The sequence below is a fragment of the Leopardus geoffroyi genome, chromosome B2 (assembly GCF_018350155.1).
Source record: "Leopardus geoffroyi isolate Oge1 chromosome B2, O.geoffroyi_Oge1_pat1.0, whole genome shotgun sequence".
NCBI classification, from domain to species: Eukaryota; Metazoa; Chordata; class Mammalia; order Carnivora; family Felidae; genus Leopardus; species Leopardus geoffroyi.
This window is the reverse complement of record NC_059332.1, coordinates 122155384-122173920: the sequence shown is the minus strand read 5'-3', so window position 1 is coordinate 122173920 and position 18537 is coordinate 122155384. Positions and strand designations below refer to the sequence as shown.

Below are 18537 nucleotides of genomic sequence, written 5' to 3'. Positions count from 1 at the left end.
AGAATCTGAAGCAGGCTCCCCAGAATCTGAAGCAGCACAGAGCCTGATGCAGGACTTGAACTCATGGACCACAAGATCATGACCTGAGCCGAAGTCGGACGTTCCACTGACTTAGCCACCCAGGCGCCTTCCCAAAAAATAAACGTTAAAAAAAAGACAATTGGAGAATACTAAACAGTCTTTTTACTCTTTCTTTTTTTTCCCTAAATAGTCCTAAAGACTGGTATTGGGATAATAAATCCTTGGCTCTAGAACACCAAGTGCATCGTGCAGGTGAGAATGCAAAGTCTAAGTTGGACAAGAGTGATTAGAGGAAATTGTAAGACGTCCAGGTGAGAGGGCTATTGTAGCACAGGAAAAAGAAGGGTGAGCAGAGAGGGAGGCCAGCAGAGGTTCATCTGTAACACAGGGAGGTGAAACGAATGGGTGACTCGGCTGGAATGCCCTACCCTTGCCCCAGCAGGTCAATGTTCTCGGGCTCTGTCCTCAGAGGCTGACTGACCTTACATCCAAGTGCTCCCTTGCCTTCTAGCTTCTGGTTGGTTCTGTGGACGAGGACCCTTGACAGAGATGGAAGGGATGGAAGTAAAGTCAAGCATTGCCCTCGGCCCTCTCCCTGTGAGGTCTTCAAAGGTCATGACTCTTCTCTAGGGCTCCTGCTTTCCGTGACTGCCCCTCTCCAGGTGGCGGTGTCCTTCAGGCCTCTACCCACCCAGGTGCATGCACCAACCCCGTGGTCCTCCTATCCCCACCCACATCTGTGGTATCAGTCCTCATTATCCCAGGGCACATGCTGCTGGAACCCTGACTAATACATTCTGCAAGATTCCTCCCAGCTGTCACTCTGCACGTGATGATTTTCTAAACTACTGAACTTGGTTTGCTTGTTCTTCTTTCTTGGCTTCTTCACTTGAGGTTCAGATGGTGCACAATTTATTAACCTAAGAAAGTGCTTTGGGTTCGCTCCATTTCCTTAAAAGTGTAACTATCGTCCACATCACAAGAGAGAAGCCAGAAGTAAGTAAAATAAGGGCACAGCTTTATTTCTCTACAAGGCAGTAAGTACACTGTCATATCAAAGTTCAGTGCCGGCCATCTTGCACCAAATGTTCTTAAGGCAGCAACTGGCTATAGACCCCAGGCTCTCGACCCCAGCTGCAAACACAGGTTCTGTGCGGCAGTTCTGAGACCTTACACTTGGAAACCATGGGGGACGCTGATCAAACACATAACCCCTGAATTAAAGAATGGTTAGGCTGAACTCAAAACAAAACACAGAACATCAACAACACAGATCTCCCAAAAAAGAAGTAAAGAAGTGCAATGCGAGTTCTTCTAAACCAACAATAACCAAAAAAAATAAAAAATAAAAAAAAAACAAATAACCAAAAAAAAAAAAAAAAAAAAACCAATGACATCAACAAATGCAAAATCTCCCAAACCAGTTTTCCAAGGTATTACAAAAGGAAAAAAAAGTACATATATATATATAAAAAATTAACAAGTCTGAAATACTAGTGCATAGTCAATTACCTAACACCAGGTTTCTTTTCTTTCCGTCCAAAGCTCTACTGCCCCTCTGATACTAGCAGCACGTCTACAGGCTAAGACCATAGCAGCAAAACACATTTTTCATTTGGCATTTACAAAATTAAATTACTGAATAAAAATATAATTTTTTATAAAACTATTTCACACAGTAATAATTTTTAAAGCAAGCTGACAACAACAACAACAAAAACTCATAAAATGGTTTAGTACAATAAATGTACCTCCAATGTTATTAACCATAAATGAGCATTTACAATCTTGATTAATAATCCCATGGTATTAAGTCAACATTTATAGTAATGCATTGTGTTTAGTGATCGAGAAAAGTGAAATATTGGAGTACCTTTTTTTTTGTGTAAAAATTTCAAAAACCCCATCACAGGAAAAAAATACTGGTCTGTGGGATCCTCTAAAATACAGATAAATCATTTTATGTTTAAAAAAATCTGCATTAAGATATTAACAACTGACTACAATTCATTACCTAATAATTTAGGTAAGACTGTTATTTATTTATTTATTTATTTATTTATTTATTTAAAAAAATCCTTTTAGTTGGGTGAAATCCCATAAGATTTCATCCACCTAAATGCACTTGGTGCTGCTCTCAACTGTTGTACCACAACAAAAATAGGTTCTTCTCCCATTCATGAAAAGTTTCATGTGAAGGAATGATATATCATCCCAAGTCAACTTTTGAAGTGTTCTGAAAACCATAATGCTTGTCTGGAAACGTCTCACATGACCAGAGTCCGGGTTGAGAAGGCATTCACATATTTACGAGCTTGACCAGAAGCCGTCATCTGATCTTCTGTCTTTCCACAGGATGCGGTCTCCCAGGCACCGCTACAAGGCTAATGGGGGGGAAAAGAGGGCAATGGCAAGGTCAGACAGGAAGCCCATACTTGCGCCCACAAAGGATTCCCGATCCCAGCAGAACCAGCGTAGAGAATTCTGACCTCGGGATGGCAAGAGCAGTTACCAGGGAGCCTTTGTCAGATAAAATCTTAACCCTCTGCCCCCCAGCATTCGGACGTGCTATTAAGGGCCAGAAATCATTTATTGCTAAGAGAAAACCCCACTTCAAACGATACCATAAGCTACGGCTGCACACTTCCCACTTTTGTCTGTTGGGTGATTTTCCAACGCTGGAGACAGAAAGGAGCATAATTCCCCCAGGTACCTAATGTATCTCATGAAGCAAACTGGTGAGTGCTTCAGTCCTCTGAGTGAAGAAGCTCCTGGAGGTGCTGGAATCAATTAACACCTACTAAACATGGTATCTATTTTGTAGATACCAATTAAGTATCAATTAATTTAGAAATATCTGTTCACCAGGATAGACACACTGGAAGGTACAGATGGAACTCGTATCTAATAGGCAGCCAGTGTTCGGCACTTCACGGTCATGATCTCAGTTACACAGCACCACCCCCCTGAGGGGGAGGTACGTTCTGTCTTCAGTCAGGCAGGAAATGGAAACCCAGGGTGGAGATAACCCTCCAAAGCCTCGCTGAGGGTGAGGAGTGGAGAGGCTCCGCACCCAGGTTTGTCTTCTGCACAGCCCTGGCTCTTGCCTTCCCTCCATACTGCTTCCCACTGAAATATGTGCTATTTATGCTCTACGTAGCTCCCAAAAGGATTTAGAATAATTACAATATAAATATAAGACAACAGGGTTTAAACAGTGGGCAAGGCAGGGTCACAGGGAAACGGGGGAAAAAATAAATAACATGATGATCTGGGTGAGATTTGTACGTAAAACACTTGTCATGAGGTACAGCGCACCAGCTGGGTGTAAGCCTCAAGCTGGTCTCTGAGCTGTCCAGCCGTCAACGCAGAGGTAAACAGAAACTCAAGCAGATGTAAGATTTGGGGTCCCTAAGCTCAAAACTAAACCAGCGGTTTAGTCAAAGCGCAACTATTCCTGGAATTGACATCTAAGAGCGATTCTTCCATGGGACAAAAGAAGACAGGAAAGGCCTCTCTGCCCTCTAGAGTGTCCTTTAGGGGACAGAGTGAACAGGTGTGGAACAGGAGGAGTAGTAATGGGCAGGGTGAGACGGTGGTGGTGCCCGCCCAGGTGAAGAGAGGGTGGCACCACGAGGAATTGCCTGGGAAATGGCAAGAAAAGGCAGATTCATTCATTCACGTTTTAAAGTTTATTTATTTTGAGCGAGCGAGAGAGAGAACGCCAGTTGGGGAGGGACAGAGAGAGAGGGAAAGAGAGAATCCCAAACAGGTTCCGTGCTGTCAGCGCAGAGCCCGACGTGGGGCTCGATCCCAGGAACCGTGAGATCACGACCTGAGCTCAGATCAAGAGTCGGATGCTTAACCGACTGAGTCACCCAGGCGCCCCGAGAAAAGGCGGATTTATATGGACCAGTGAGAAAGGAGGAGTGTACCTGGGTGGAGAGAGAGCACAAAAGAACCAGGAAGCTGCAATTTGTACATTGCTTGTGGGAGGGACTGCGAGACAGAAAGAGATATAGTGGGTCAAGTGCAACATTTAGCAAGTGCCACCCATGCTGCCCAGTGTCTCACAGGTTTTATCTCATTTAATTCTTACACAAAATACCTGGGGCACAGGTGGGAGTCAGTGCACCTGTTCTACACACCGGCCAATTTTAAAGGAAGAGAGAATTTAGGCAACATCCTCAAGGACACCCAGCTAAGAAGTGATGAAGCAAGTCCCTACTGAGGGTAAGATGCTGCTTCCATGAGCATCCCCCACAGTGGAAAACAGTGGGGGCGGCTCAGTGGATTTGGGATTGCAGGAAGAAGCATTCAGATGGGCAGGGGGAGTCGAAGTCATCAGACTTTGTAGCAAACAGGAGTAATTCTGAATGAATGTGGTATTTGTCTGGTGATGGGGTTTCCCAGCCTAGTGGCTGGAACAAAGTTGCAGTGACATAAGGCTTACAGTGCCACGTTTCTAAATTGTGAGCTTTCAGAGGACGCAAACCGGCTTTCCCGGCTTCTGCCCAGTCTGCCATGCTGTCTCACCACCAAGGCAAAGTTGTCCAAGTTTACATATGTTTGCTCTGAAGGCTCAGAGGTTCAACACATAACTTGAAATACTACATAGCAAGATGGATTATTATAATATTTTCCTGGAGCTGTGTATCACAAAGATGACAGGTGTTTTTTTTGGAGCAGACTTCTGCCACTGGGTCACATTTAATCTTTTCCTAGACAAAATCACCAGGGTCTTTGAAATAGTTCTGAATAAATGATGTTTCTCTAGGTTCAAGCAAGTGGACTAAAGGTACCTATTTCTCTAGTGTATATCTGCCCATGCAGAGTTCATATTTCAGTTGAGTTGGCTGCCTACGTGTTTTTGCTAAATTTTCGGTGCAGCACTGAAACACCCAATTGACACATGACACCCAATTAAAAAAAGGAAAAAGCTGATGCTACCGTTTCAATTACTGAGCTTGCATCTGGAGTCCCTGTAGCACTGTGACATATCACTACTCAAGAGTGAACAGGTAAATATGGCAGATGTCTACATGAAGTACTGTGCAGTGCTCAGAACCGATGATGCACACAGAACAAAGTGCATGGATCTAAAAAAACAGGTGAGTAAAGGGGCGCCTGGGTGGCTCAGTCGGTTGAGCATCCAACTCTTGATTTCAGCTCGGGTCATGATCCCAGGGTTGTGAGATCAAGCTCTGTGTTGGGCCCCCATACTGAGCGTGGAGCCTGCTTGGGATTCTCTCTCCCTCTGCCCCTACCCCCACCCCCCAAGTAAAAAAATAAATTAAAAAACAAGTAAAGAAACAGCAGAAGGAAGTATCTTCATATACTAATATCTTATATGCAAATCCAAATTACATAAAGATACATACAAAACCCAAAAATACATATTTTGAGAGAACACATGCGAATGAATGGAGTGGAAAGGAGAATGTAAGTTGAGGTTGGAGAAAAAAATGAGAAGAAAGGACAAACGTTTCTATTTTCCTCTGGTTAAGAATTCTTCTACTTTAGTGGTGCTTCAATTAATGCAAACTTAATTTTTGAAATGTGTAAATCAAGTATCTTAAAATACTATGTGCAAACAATCTCGTGTGAATACAATACCATGTCTCTTGGTAAAAGTCAAATTCTGATCCTTGGCCATACAGTACTTAAGTTAATGCAGGATCCCCAGAATCTGTTCAGGAGAACTGAATACTGAGTATTATCAGTTTCATATATTCTCAACTTGAAATTTGACCGTGTTCTTACTGGATGGCCCACATGGCCCACCACTTTATTCATGTTTGCTTCTTTCTCCAGGGCCAGATATTCAACACAAGATCAGTATTTTTTTGTAAATCATACATTTTTAATTAGTCTTTTGAGGAAGCTTTTCAAACAGTCAACTTTTCCTAAGCCAAGAATGGATTTTTCCAAGAAACAAATCGAATTCCAGAAAATGGACCATCCCGGGGGCATATGAGCCTTGGAGCTCAGAGTCTCAGGAGGGCAAGCCCCTTGGAAGACCTGAACCTCCCAGCGTGGACAAATGCCAGGACCCAGTAGTCATTGTGTGCCAGCTCCTTCTCTGCACTCTGTGAGTACTCCTTGCAACAATGAAGAAAAATCCAGTCAGAACAGACACAGACCTATAGGGTGAGAGTTGAGGCAGAGCAGAAGGTCAAGGACTCAGGTATGAAAAGAAGTGTTCAGGTCCAACAGCTGAAATGACAGGGGCCTCCTCTTTTGCTATTTCCTTCTCTCTCCTTACCTTGAAACCCTGGGGCCATTGGCCAACTTTTCAAGCAGACAGAACAGTTCTGACAAAGGGGGATTAAATGTCTTTGTGCTAGAAGAATATTTTTTAATACTGTCATCTGTTATCTTTGTGCCTCTCTATTCCTTCCTAAATTTTAGTTTCATTTACACTAAAGAACTGATAAGAATTAAGGATTTCTGTCCATGAATTCTTATGTGAATGCAGACCTGTCACTCTACCCTAATTCATTTCAACATTAATAATCCTAGGGAACATTCTCCTCCTCTCACCTGACAGTCACCTTGTTTATCCTGTAATGTGCCTTTAATTGCTCCTGGGCAGAAGTGAACTGCAAACAGACTGTCAAAGCTTTAAAGGGGATATCCTGCTAGGGCACTTTAAACAAATACTGGGATCCTTTGTGGAAAACAGAAGAAATAAAATGAGTCAAGACCATGTCCACAGGTGGTGTTCTGTCAGAATTAGATTATCTTCACATTTTCATTTGGAATATAGTTTTTTTTTTTTTATCATGCTGAACAACTGCTGTTATTATTATATTATATTGCAGCTTCACACAATAGCTGCTCATGTCAAAAACCTTGGCAAGGTATGCGTTTTACAATTTGCAGACCTAATAAAAAATTTGCATAAGTCATAAAAAATGATTTTGTAAAACCAAAGCAACTCGTGAGATGGCACTGGATTTTTCTTTTGGTCTGTTTTTAAATAATAAACAGATATGAATGGTGTCCTAAAGAATAAGGATAAAAATTATCTGATTATTCTATTTAACTCACCTGAAGAAAACGCTTACTCTGGACTAAAATTCTAAAAGTCAGAATTCATTCCCCAAAGAGCATCTTCTAAAGATGTATCAATTATAAGAGATAATGCAAAAATCTTGAAAGCTGCTGTATCTTAAAAGTCAGAGATAAACCTGAGAAGAAATGTAAGGCAAGGTCTATGGCTACCCAACTTTTCTCATGCACGACCGCTTCCCTATGTCTGCACAAAACAGTGGAATGCCCCCAATTTCGGGATTTTCAACTTGTCATAGAAAAGAGCCTTAAAAACTAGAGAATTAAAGGTCCAGACGGTGATTGGAGGTTACCCTATCCACCAGTGCCTCTACCTCCCACCCAAGCCTAAGTTAACTATTGCTAATGTGGACAGACTTTTCCCCAGTCCGGAGTTTGTCCTAGATGTCTCCGAGGGTCTCTTCATCTCACATGTTTACAGACTTTACACACAGTTTATGTCGCATAACCTAGGATGTCACAATTTTTGGAGAAAATAGTTCTTTCCTTAGTGATACATTAGTTCAGACTATTAAGATTAAGACGAGTGCCAAATTTCTCTAAAGCAATTCTATCTTTGCTGTCCCATGGAAGAGTCAGTATCATAGCGTTTTCCAAGGCGAACCAAACAAAAAATCTACATCTTGTAATGTCTGGGGCAGAGCACTCTGAATTTGACCTTGATATATTTTCTTCCCTCATTCGGCCTTTCCTATTACGACCCAAAAGCTGTACACAGCAAACTTGCTTAATTTATAACATATATTGAAAGCAGGTCGCTGAAATACTACCAATGGCTACGTGAATTCTTGCTGGGGCAGGTGGAAAAAAGTGGCCCAAAGGGAGAACCAAATGAGTCCAGGGGTATCCAGGAAAGCAGGTCAACAACAGCACACTCCATTAAGAAATGCCCAGAAAGACAGATGTCACATGTAGACAGATGGTTTCCATGTCTGTTGACATGCCAACACAAGTAGCAGAAAAATAGAGAAAACCAATCAACCAGATGTTTCATCTCCATCAGATATCTGACTACCTTTATTTCAGGCATCAGTTGAGTCAGCTATCTCTTTGGGTGACCCACTGACACACTTCTGAGAGTGTGTCAAGGAATGAGAAAGAACGTGCTAGAGGAAATAGCACACCACAGGGCAAGAAGACTTGGCCAAAGATGAGGCCTCCTTTCTGAGAGACTGCGCACAGCTTTTGCCTAATAATAGATACCACCAATGTACATGGACAACTGTGCTGCCATTTTGAAACCAATATTATATCCATTTCCGCTTCCTACCAGCCTTGTATGATGAGAGGAGGACATACTATACTACAGTCCTCAATTTATAGATGAGAACGTGTTGTCCTGAAGAGGTTAATGAATTAAGATCATGCAATCTGAAAATGGTGGACTCTAGAGTAGAACCCAGATTTCTCTTGCCTGCGTGTTAGTTTATTGTGCTCTTCAGCAATGCTGATCATACCAAAAGGGTTTGCCCTATTTAAAAAAATTTTTTCATTAACAATTCACATAAAGATAGGAGCAGTCAAAACCACATGGAATTGAAAAAGTGAGTTTCGTTTGCTTGCAATAATATTTTAAGATTCTCTGATGTTGTGCAAATGTGTTTAAATAATAATAGCTTAAGAAATTCACTTAAATTAAACTCACTGTTTTACAAAAGTAAGGCCATGACAAGCCAAGTCAGGAAATTAAAATTTAAGGCTGTCATTCTGTGGTTACAAAAAAGAGGAAAGTGAGTGAGTAAAGAGAGCATACGAATACATCTTTTACACTCGGGTCTTAAATAGGAATAAAAGGAAATTATAATTTAAGAGAAAAATACAGAAGTTCAGTAGGCTTATAACTTAAGTACAGTTTCGAATCTGCCAATGGAAATGTCTACCTCAAGAAATGTTTATTAGCATAATGTATTTATTTCAAAATGGAAAGCAAATGGAAAGCATGCTGAAGAAAATAGGCAGCGCTTTTCTCCTTGCAGAGGAGGGAGCTTTGTGTGGGTGTGTGTGGATGTGTGCGTCTGCCTCAGGCTCTCTCAGGGTAACTTCAGAATCGTGTTCCACCATGAATCTCTTTCCTGTCCCAAACTGCAAGTTTTCTAAGCTGGATTTTATTTCCCTAAACTTGATAATCTGATAATTTTCTAGACTCCATCCTCTACCCCTACACAACATAGGAAAAATGGTACAATGGCCCAATGTGAAAATCTCAACATATTTTGAGCTACATGAAAGACACAAATATCAAAAATGTCTCAGAACATTTTTATTATAAGAATCCCTGTTTACTGTTACAATTTAAAATTAAAGCACCTTTGAAACAAGAAGAAGACATCCAACAATTTTAAGATTGTGCAGCTGCTACAAATTCCTTTTGGAAAGAGATTAGCATATATCATTTTAAAAACAAATAGAACATTATTTGTGCATAATGGCCAATATAGCCTCTACGTAAGCCTTATAATTTAACTGTAACTCAGAGTTCTGAGTTACTAAAATTCATTATTTCTCAAAGAAAACCCACATAACACATGGATGTATTTAGCACCCTGATTTTGGTCTCTATGTACCGTTTCCCACGGAAAGGATCATTGTGGAAATGGTTAATTGGGGAAATGGTTAATTCCAGGAAAAGAGGAAGGAAATGTGCCTATTAAGTAAAAACAGAATAAATTAAATAAAACTGAAAATTCTGGCTATCACATTGGACAGGCTATCGCATGTGACTATTAAGTTAAAGCTGAATAAATTAAATAAAATGGAAAATTCTGGCTATCACATTGGACAGGAGCATACTGGGCATTTAAATCACTGCAGAAGTTCTATTGGACAGCATTGGTCTGAGATTAAAAGAGATTTAAGAGACAAAAAGCAATGTGAATGGGGCGCCTGGGTAGGGTCAGTTATTAAGTGTCCAAGTCTTGATTTTGGCTCAGGTCATGATCTCACGGTTTGTGAGACTGAGCTGACAGCATGCAGTCTGCTTGGGATTCTCTCTTCCTCTCTCTCTCTCTGCCCTCTCTCCCCTCAGAATAAATAGACATTTTTTAAAAATGCAATATGTGAAATTGTTTCAATCTGACCAGATAATAAAAGGATTCTTTTTTGAATTAATGGAGAAACTTAAATACAGACTGAGAATTAGAATATTAAAGAATTATTATAAATAACAATGTGTGATGACAGTTATATATGAAAACAACTTTATTTTTGGAGATACATCTGGAAGTACATATGTGAATAAATGTCATACTGTCTGGAGTTTTAACATGCCTCATAAAAATAGATGAAGTAAATATGGCAAAATGTAAATAATTGTTAAATCTAAATCACAGAATATTTTCTATACTTCTATGTATGTTTGAAATTTGTCAAAATATAATGCCAATTCATAGCTTCTTGCATTTGTAGTTTTAAAATATTAAATGTAATTTACACATATTTATGTATAAGCATGTGCATTTCTATGTACATCAGAAGCTAGAATTGTGCAGCTCCAGTATATTGGCCTCAAAAATAGTAATTGCTCTGTCTAAAGCGTGATTGTCATAATTAAGCCAGGGATGATTAACACTGAAATGACAGAACACAGAATTACTAGTCTTCAGTAAACTGTTCTTATACCTAAGTTATTTAGACTATTGGATGGATAGACAATCCAACTGCCCTGTACAAGTGGCAGGTATTTTATATTTTAGAAGTATCAAATTTTGGGCGCACCTGAGTGGCTCAGTCAGTTAAGTGTTCAACTCCTGATTTCAGCTCAGGTCGTGATCTCATAGTTCATGAGTTTGAGCCCCAGGTTGGGCTCTGTGCTGACAGTGCAGAGCCTGCTTGGGATTTTCTCTTTCTCTCTCTCTCTCTCTCTCTCTCTCTCTGCCCCGCCCCGCCCCTACTCTCTAAATAAATTAATAAATAAACATTAAAAAAAAAGAAGTATCAAAATTTAAAAATATTTTATGAATCATCTTTAGTTGTTTTAATTAAAAGCACTATGATAAAAATATCTAGAATGGCTAAAATCCCATTCAACATTTGATTTAAGTACGAAGTACAAAAGTGATAGGTTACTTAAGTACTCTTAAGTTGAATAGCCAGATCACGTAAGAAATGCATCTGTTCAATAGTACTGTTCGTGAGAGTATGAGAAATTTCATGAGAAATGAGAAGTCTGCCTGATTAGGCCAAATTGAATTACCAATGGAAATACATGATAAATTAAAACTTCTAAACAAAATTAACAAATCACATAAAAACCTATGTAAATATTGTTGAATCAGGATTTTATGAAATATAAACAGCATCTGTTTAAATATTTAGATTCACTTGATCAATTTTCCAATATTTATCACAGAATTTAAAACATTTTAGAAATCACATACTTCTATGACCTAAGAAGCTAGATCTCCATGACACAAAACAGTGGAAATATGTGGTGTGTGTATACTATTAATTCATTTAATGAGGATTTCTTAAAATGAATTAGTTATCTATTGTAGCAGATTAGTAAGATATATTTAAGCAGTGTAAATCAATAAGCCCTATAGTACAGACAGAAGCACTGACTCTAAAATTAATTTTTGGATCTCAATTATTCCATTTAATGGAATTGACGAGTATTGCCTTCACAGCATGATGTATGTGAATGGCTTAATCCCAATATACAGATATTAGAATCTGTAGAATACCAAATATGACTTCTTTATATGGTAGAAAATATAGATTAATAAAACAGGGCTACTACTTAATTTTGAGTTTCAAAGATAACTACTATTTCCATTAAGTAATATATAAATATGCTGAGAATAAAGTTCCATACTGATCATTTTTATGAAATGCAATAGCACTAAAAGTTTTAAGATAAAAAATTAGACAACTTACATAGGTTGAATCCCAAACTAGGTTATAAAATATATGTAAGGTTTACTCTAGCTTACTGTACTAACAGCAATAATCAAATTCTGTGTTCTGGAAACCAAGGGCCAAGTTTTTAGGAAAGGAAGAAGGAAAGAAAAACAAAGAAAGCATGGCCTTTTTGGAGCCAGGATCAATGCAAGGTAAAATTTTGAAGGAGCTGACCCTTGCCTTGACATGCTTCTAATCTGCTTTCTGTGTCTCCCTTCGGCCTTGGTGGAATTCATTCTCTTCCTCCTGTCCCAATTCTTGGTGATACTCTGAGTCTTTCCACAGGTGGCCTAACCAACCCTGACTAACTCAAGAACACTCCAGAATCCCCCACCCCAGGCACTGGCTTTCCCTCTTCTGTGTCCTACACTCCAGTCAACCATCACCTCTCACCAAAGTAGCTGGACCAGATAGAAGCAACAGGAAAGCAACCTCATTGAATAAAGAAACAAGATGTGCCTGCCTATAGCCCTTCCGGCTACATTTGCATTAGTTAAAAACTATAATGCCAGATATCAAAAATACTTAAAATGGGGAAGTTTTAAGATTCTCACAATTTGCAGAGAGAAAGCCTACCACAATGATGGGGAAGCCCTTAAAAAAGAAAAGAAAAAGAAAAAAAAAAAGAAAAGAAAAGAGAGCAGTTCTCAAAGCAAGCCAACCTAGTTCAGTGCCTTTAACTCTTAGTACAAACAGCACTTTCCCCTTCAGACTCCAGGTTCTCTTTATGCTCCAGGGTTTATGAAGTTTCTCTGGGTGTAGCTCAAAGGGGTGTTGGGGGAGGTGAGCTCTGCAGGTGGCTGGATATCGGGCTATTTAATGTTGGGAACCGCTTTAAATAATTTAGGGGAGTAAATTTGCATTCTTATTTACATTTGGCTCAGGATTAATCTGGAATTTGCTGTATTTCATCAACATACACGTACTTCAGAGTTACAAGGGAAATCTCTTTTGATATTAAAACCCAGCAGCAGATGGTCAACTGCAGATTAGCCACACAACATTGGCAGCTGACTTTCTTATTCTGATAGTCAAATACATTGTAATTCTTTTCCAACCAGCTAATTTCAAACTTCATTCAAAATTCGAACAGTGCCTGAGTTTTGATGGCTTACTGAGTGTAAAAAATAAAAAGTTGGAAATAAAAAGAAAACTATACCAATAAACTTTGTATAAACTATTTAAGAGAGAAGAGAGAAATATTGACAGACATGTAACCCATGATCTTGCCCTCAGTCACAGTAAGAAATGTGTCACTTCATCATGCTTTGGAAACCTGCTCTAATAAAATGTTCTAGTATGTCTCAGATGAGTGGCAACAGAGAATTTTAGGAGATTTTTAGACATCAAGAGTTGTTTAAAAGCTATATCTATATCTGTATCTAAAGTCTTAAAAAAAAAAACCTTCAAGATGACAGTGTTTCAGTGAATGGCTTTTAAGACACCAATGTTGGAATAGTAATTACCTGCAAGGGACTCGCCAGGGACCTGTTTTTAGGTACTGTAAATGCTTTGAGAACATTGTCTTCGTCTTCTGATACTGGCGTCATTAAAACGGAACTTGTAAGAATATTCTAAAGGGAAAGAACAATTTGAAATTTAAATGAGAGTGGAGAATATGAGAGCCGACACATTCTGACACCATAGACAGGAGATTATTATGAAGTGATACGTATGAGCAGGAACAAAGGCAGGAATCTGCCAGAAATTCTCTTCTCACTGAGCTCCGAGAAGGCCTTAGCTAGTACTCACCCTAAGCCCATCGTGGCAAACACCACTACAACAAAAAGCTTTGGGTCCTAATATAGTTCTAGGTGGGAGATGGGCACTCAGAAAATACCTGCTAAAGGAATCGGTAAATCCATACTTTTGAAAATGAAAGATCTACTAAGCTCTAGTTAGAGAGCTATTTATTTTATACATTGGTATGGAAATATTTTAGAGTTATCAATTAATGGCAGTATAGTATGATGGTTAAAAGTGTGGAGTTTAGGGGTGCCTGGGTGGCTCAGTCGGTTAAGCGTCTGACTCTTGGTTTCAGGTCGGGTCACAATCTCACAGTTTGTGAGTTTTACCCCTGCATTCGGCTCCTCCCTGGCAGTGCGCGGCCTACATTGGATCCTCTCTTCCCCTCTCTCTTCCCCTCCCCCACTCATGCACCTGCTCTCTCTCTCTATTTCAAAGCATAAATAATTTTTTTTAAACTATGCAATTTAGAACTAGACTTTCTGAGTTCTAACTCTGAACCATCACTTATTAGCTATGTAGTCTTAAGTAAGTGACTAAGCCTTCCTGTGCCTGTCCAGTTGGTATAATGGTAATGATAATGTTACCAACCTTGCAGGGCTGTTGTGGGGCTTAAATGAAGTAATGCATCTAAAGCGTTTAGAAGAGTACCTACCACTTAGTATATTCTGAATAAATATCAGCAATTGTTATTAGCTCTGATTCTCCATGAAGGACAGCCATGCATTATTTAAAAATTTTTAAAAAGTTTAACACTTAAAAAAAAATTACTTAGTGGTAACTAAGTGCTAAAAAGAAAGGAGCTCTCAAGCCACGACAAGACATGGAGGAAACTGCGTATTACTAAATGAAAGGAGCCAATGTGAAAAGGCTCCACACTGTTTGATTTTAACTATATGAAGTCTTGGAAAAGGCAAGACTATAGAGATAGTAAAAAGATCAGTGGCTTCCAGGGGTTGGCGAGGGAGTGGGGGAGTGATGGAGGGATGAATACGTGAACCACAGAGAAATTTTAGGACAGTGAAGCTACTCTGTACGAAACTATAATGGTGGATACATGGCATAAATTTGTCCGAACCCACAGAATGTACAGCACCAACAGCAAACCCTAATATAAACTATGAACTCTGGGAGATAAAGGGTCAGCAGTGCTGGTTCATCAAGTGTAACAAACGTCCCACTCTAGCGGAGAATGTTGATAATGGAGAAGGTTATGCACGTGTGGGGACAGGGGTATGTGGAAAATCTCTATCTTCTGCTCAACTTTGCCATGAACCCAAAACTTCTCTAAAAAATAAAGTTTATCTTAAAAAATGGTGGCAACCAAAGTAATGCAATAATAGGAACAATAAAGGGCATCTACTATAGATGCTGACGGGCATTATGTTAGATGCTGCACAAAACCAAACAGGAGACTATGTAACAAGGAGAAAATACTACATTTGGGAGACAGATAAACAAAGGAGAAGAAAATGCAAAGATTAACATTCTGTTTTCACGGAAATACATATTTTCACGCAACGGATTTTTTTAAGTGGCAAAGACTCTCAAATCATAAGAAAATAAATAATGAAAACAATCTGCGATGAAAAAGAATTTCCAACACAGAAACAAAATTTCTACATTCAACATTAATGATCATGAGGAATCATAAGGAAATAAACATGTAATGGAGAATGTTCAGAAATATGATGCATTAAATAGTGCTAAAACCACAGTAGCCTCACATGCCACATGGAGAATTCTGCGAGGCACCAACATCTCATAACATGGGCGTGTACTTACTGGCACATCCACCACAGGCGATGCCTGTGTGAACAGCTGAGTGTTCAGACTCTCCCCTTCCCAGTGGTTGGAGCAGAAGAAGTTTCCTGCTTTATCCGTTGGAGATTCCACCTGAAAGCAAACAGGAAGTGCTTTGTTGTTTCTAGAACTAGAACTTCCCATGGAACATTGGCACTCATTGGTAAATTTCTGTAAGATGAGCAATATCTGAGGATCTAATGTGTAACATGGGAACTGTCATGGCTAATATTGTACCGTAGAACTGAAATTTGCTAAGAGAGCAGAAGTTAAAGATAAACATGTGAGGTGATGGATATGTCCATTGACTCAGTGATCCTTCCACAATGTATACATATATCAAATCATCATGTTGTATACTTTAAATGTCTTACAATTTTGTCAATTATATCTCAATAAAGCTAAAAAAAAGAGTAAATTTCTGGCCAGTCTCTTAAATATTAATCCTAATATGAAAATAAATTCAAGAGGCACGGTATCTACCTGCTGGAAATGCTTCTTGCCACCAAGCTAAGACTTGGATCCCTGCAAGTTACAGCGTTTTTCTTTTATGCTGGAAGTTAGATACTATTGTTTTAATATAAATTTCAATTCTCCATGACATCTGAAAATTAAAAGTCGGTGTATTATTTATCTATCCATCTGTGTATCAGTGATAAAACAGTACAGTAAAAAGCTGCTTCCCTCTCTCTGCTTTATCCTCTCTAACATGTTTTCTGCTCACACATGAAGTAGATAGAAGTGGCTTGGCTTCCCAAATGAAAGGTTACATGCCCACAGTCTAGCAGTACCTCTTAACCGCATCTTGCAGGCAAACCTTGTATGAAAAGCAGTGCTGCTACCCAGTACTGATGCCAGACGTATAAAGGAACGTTCCGTGCCCACAAGGAACAGAGGGAGCAGGATTCACATCTTGTTCCTTCTTGATCCCAAGGATCTCATGTTTACCTCTTGTTTGATCTTCTTCAGTAAAGGTGGCCCATTTTCTTGAAACTCAGCAACAATTCCAGATTCATCAGATTCCTGCTTGATCACATCCTGTAGGTCTTCTACTAGATGAGATGGTGTCTGAGGCTGCAAGGAAGAGCAGGTATGTTTGCATCAGAGGCAAATTTCTGTCTGTAATTAATACACCAGCTAACCTCAAGAACTTGGCCAAAACTTACTAGCATCTTCAGAGGACCATATTTAATTTCTTGAGCTGCAAGTGCATGTTTGAACGGTGTAGGAGTTCTTGGAGAGCTTTCTAGGATTGACCTTTTGATAGCTGGAGTTCTAAAACTTTAAAGGGAAAACAAGGGTTGGTTCAATATGAAAGAACATAAGCCCTTTTACATGATTCTACCTATTAAATATAATATTTTTATACTGAATAAGCCCTATAATTGATATGCAATTGGATATGTGAATTAATCATATGTGTACTGTTAACAAAAAGATAACATATACATCACATATTTCCAAATATTTAAAAGTATTATATTCCCAAGACTAAGAGCATTAAAATATTCTTCATCTTTCTTTAGTGGTTCTGAAGATACACAGAGTGCCTCTAGGTCTTTCTAATGGCCATAAACATGGTAAAGGTTTGATGTCATTTACAAATAAATTTTATCTATTCATTAAAATAGGCTCATCACAGAAGACATAGAAAACCACCTTTTAAAATGTACTTATTGTAACAGGAAATAGTAAGACTGAATTTTTTTATTGATGTTCTCTGCCATTTCTTTGAATTGGTTAAGCCCTTTATTGAATATGTGGGAGGCATCACTCCTTGGCTTCTGATCATATAATATCCCTGGGGATTTTAGAAGCAGTCCTACCAACAGATAAATTTCGAAAAGGAAACATAAGATTAAAAAAATATGGGGGCGCCTGGGTGGCGCAGTCGGGTAAGCGTCCGACTTCAGCCAGGTCACGATCTCGCGGTCCGTGAGTTCGAGCCCCGCATCAGGCTCTGGGCTGATGGCTCAGAGCCTGGAGCCTGTTTCCGATTCTGTGTCTCCCTCTCTCTCTGCCCCTCCCCCATTCATGCTCTGTCTCTCTCTGTCCCAAAAATAAATAAACGTTGAAAAAAAAAAAATTAAAAAAAAAAAAAAAAAAAGATTAAAAAAATATGAACTAAGTACAGAACCATACCACTGTTATTCTGAATTTTGTAATCAGAGAGCAAAGGAGGTTGAAAATCTTGTCTTCGGTGAAGAAAGAAAAGCCTTACTGAGCAAACAGAAAAACTGAACAGAAAAATTATAAGGACTACCTCTGTATGTATAGAACATTTTGAAGTGAGCTACAAAAAGTAATCTAGTTTATCCTCTGACTCGCCACCTCTAGGTAGTTGTAACATGTGCAAGACAGATATATTCAATGTGGGAATATACATGATTATGTACATTACAGGTAGATCAGTAAAATTATGTACATGCAAATGGATCAGACATTGGGGACTGTATTCCATTAATTAAATATAGGTAAATAAGGGGAAATAATTTTATTCTTGAACCAAGGACTTACATAGTATTTTCCTTTTGAGTTTTCACAGTCTGGTCTCTATGAAATGGTGTTGTAACAGTCAATTTGTGACCATTGAGAGGGGTAGAAGTTAAAGAAGGCATTTCCAAGTCTAAGTTTTCATGGTTACCAGAAGTGTTTAAGAACTAAATATGGGAAGAAAGGGGAAAAAATTACTTAGATTAAACAGTGATTCTTTATTCAGCCCAACTTAAAAACCACACCATGAAAACTAGCAAGTATGTTTTACTGACCCACTATGTAAAATAATAAAGATGTTAACAAGCACATAGCATTGGACAGGGTATTGTTTTATTTCATTTGAGCACCCGAGGTTCAGAATGAAATTTCCAAGAAATAAAATCTAGGGTCATTGCTGAAAAACTTGCAAAATCCTAAGAAAAAATTTTCAATAAGTGCCACTTGCCATTAAAGAGAATGAGATGCACTCTTTATTAAGATTATAAGCACTAAGGTGAT

General features: G+C 38.9%; 1 protein-coding gene across 2 annotated transcripts in view; it reads right to left on the bottom strand.

The window, feature by feature from the left end:
* Positions 1-1018: 1018 nt before the first annotated feature.
* MYB (MYB proto-oncogene, transcription factor) overlaps positions 1019-18537 on the bottom strand; it is a 35009-nt gene continuing 17490 nt past the window's right edge. For both annotated transcript variants that reach the window (XM_045499716.1, XM_045499715.1), the window contains 6 exons: positions 18061-18203; positions 16710-16824; positions 16492-16617; positions 15526-15636; positions 13461-13568; positions 1019-2405 (listed from right to left, as the gene is read on the bottom strand). In XM_045499716.1, coding sequence (XP_045355672.1) covers positions 2289-2405; positions 13461-13568; positions 15526-15636; positions 16492-16617; positions 16710-16824; positions 18061-18203 — 720 coding nt within the window. In that variant the 3' untranslated portion in view covers positions 1019-2288. The remainder of the gene's footprint in view (positions 2406-13460; positions 13569-15525; positions 15637-16491; positions 16618-16709; positions 16825-18060; positions 18204-18537) is intronic.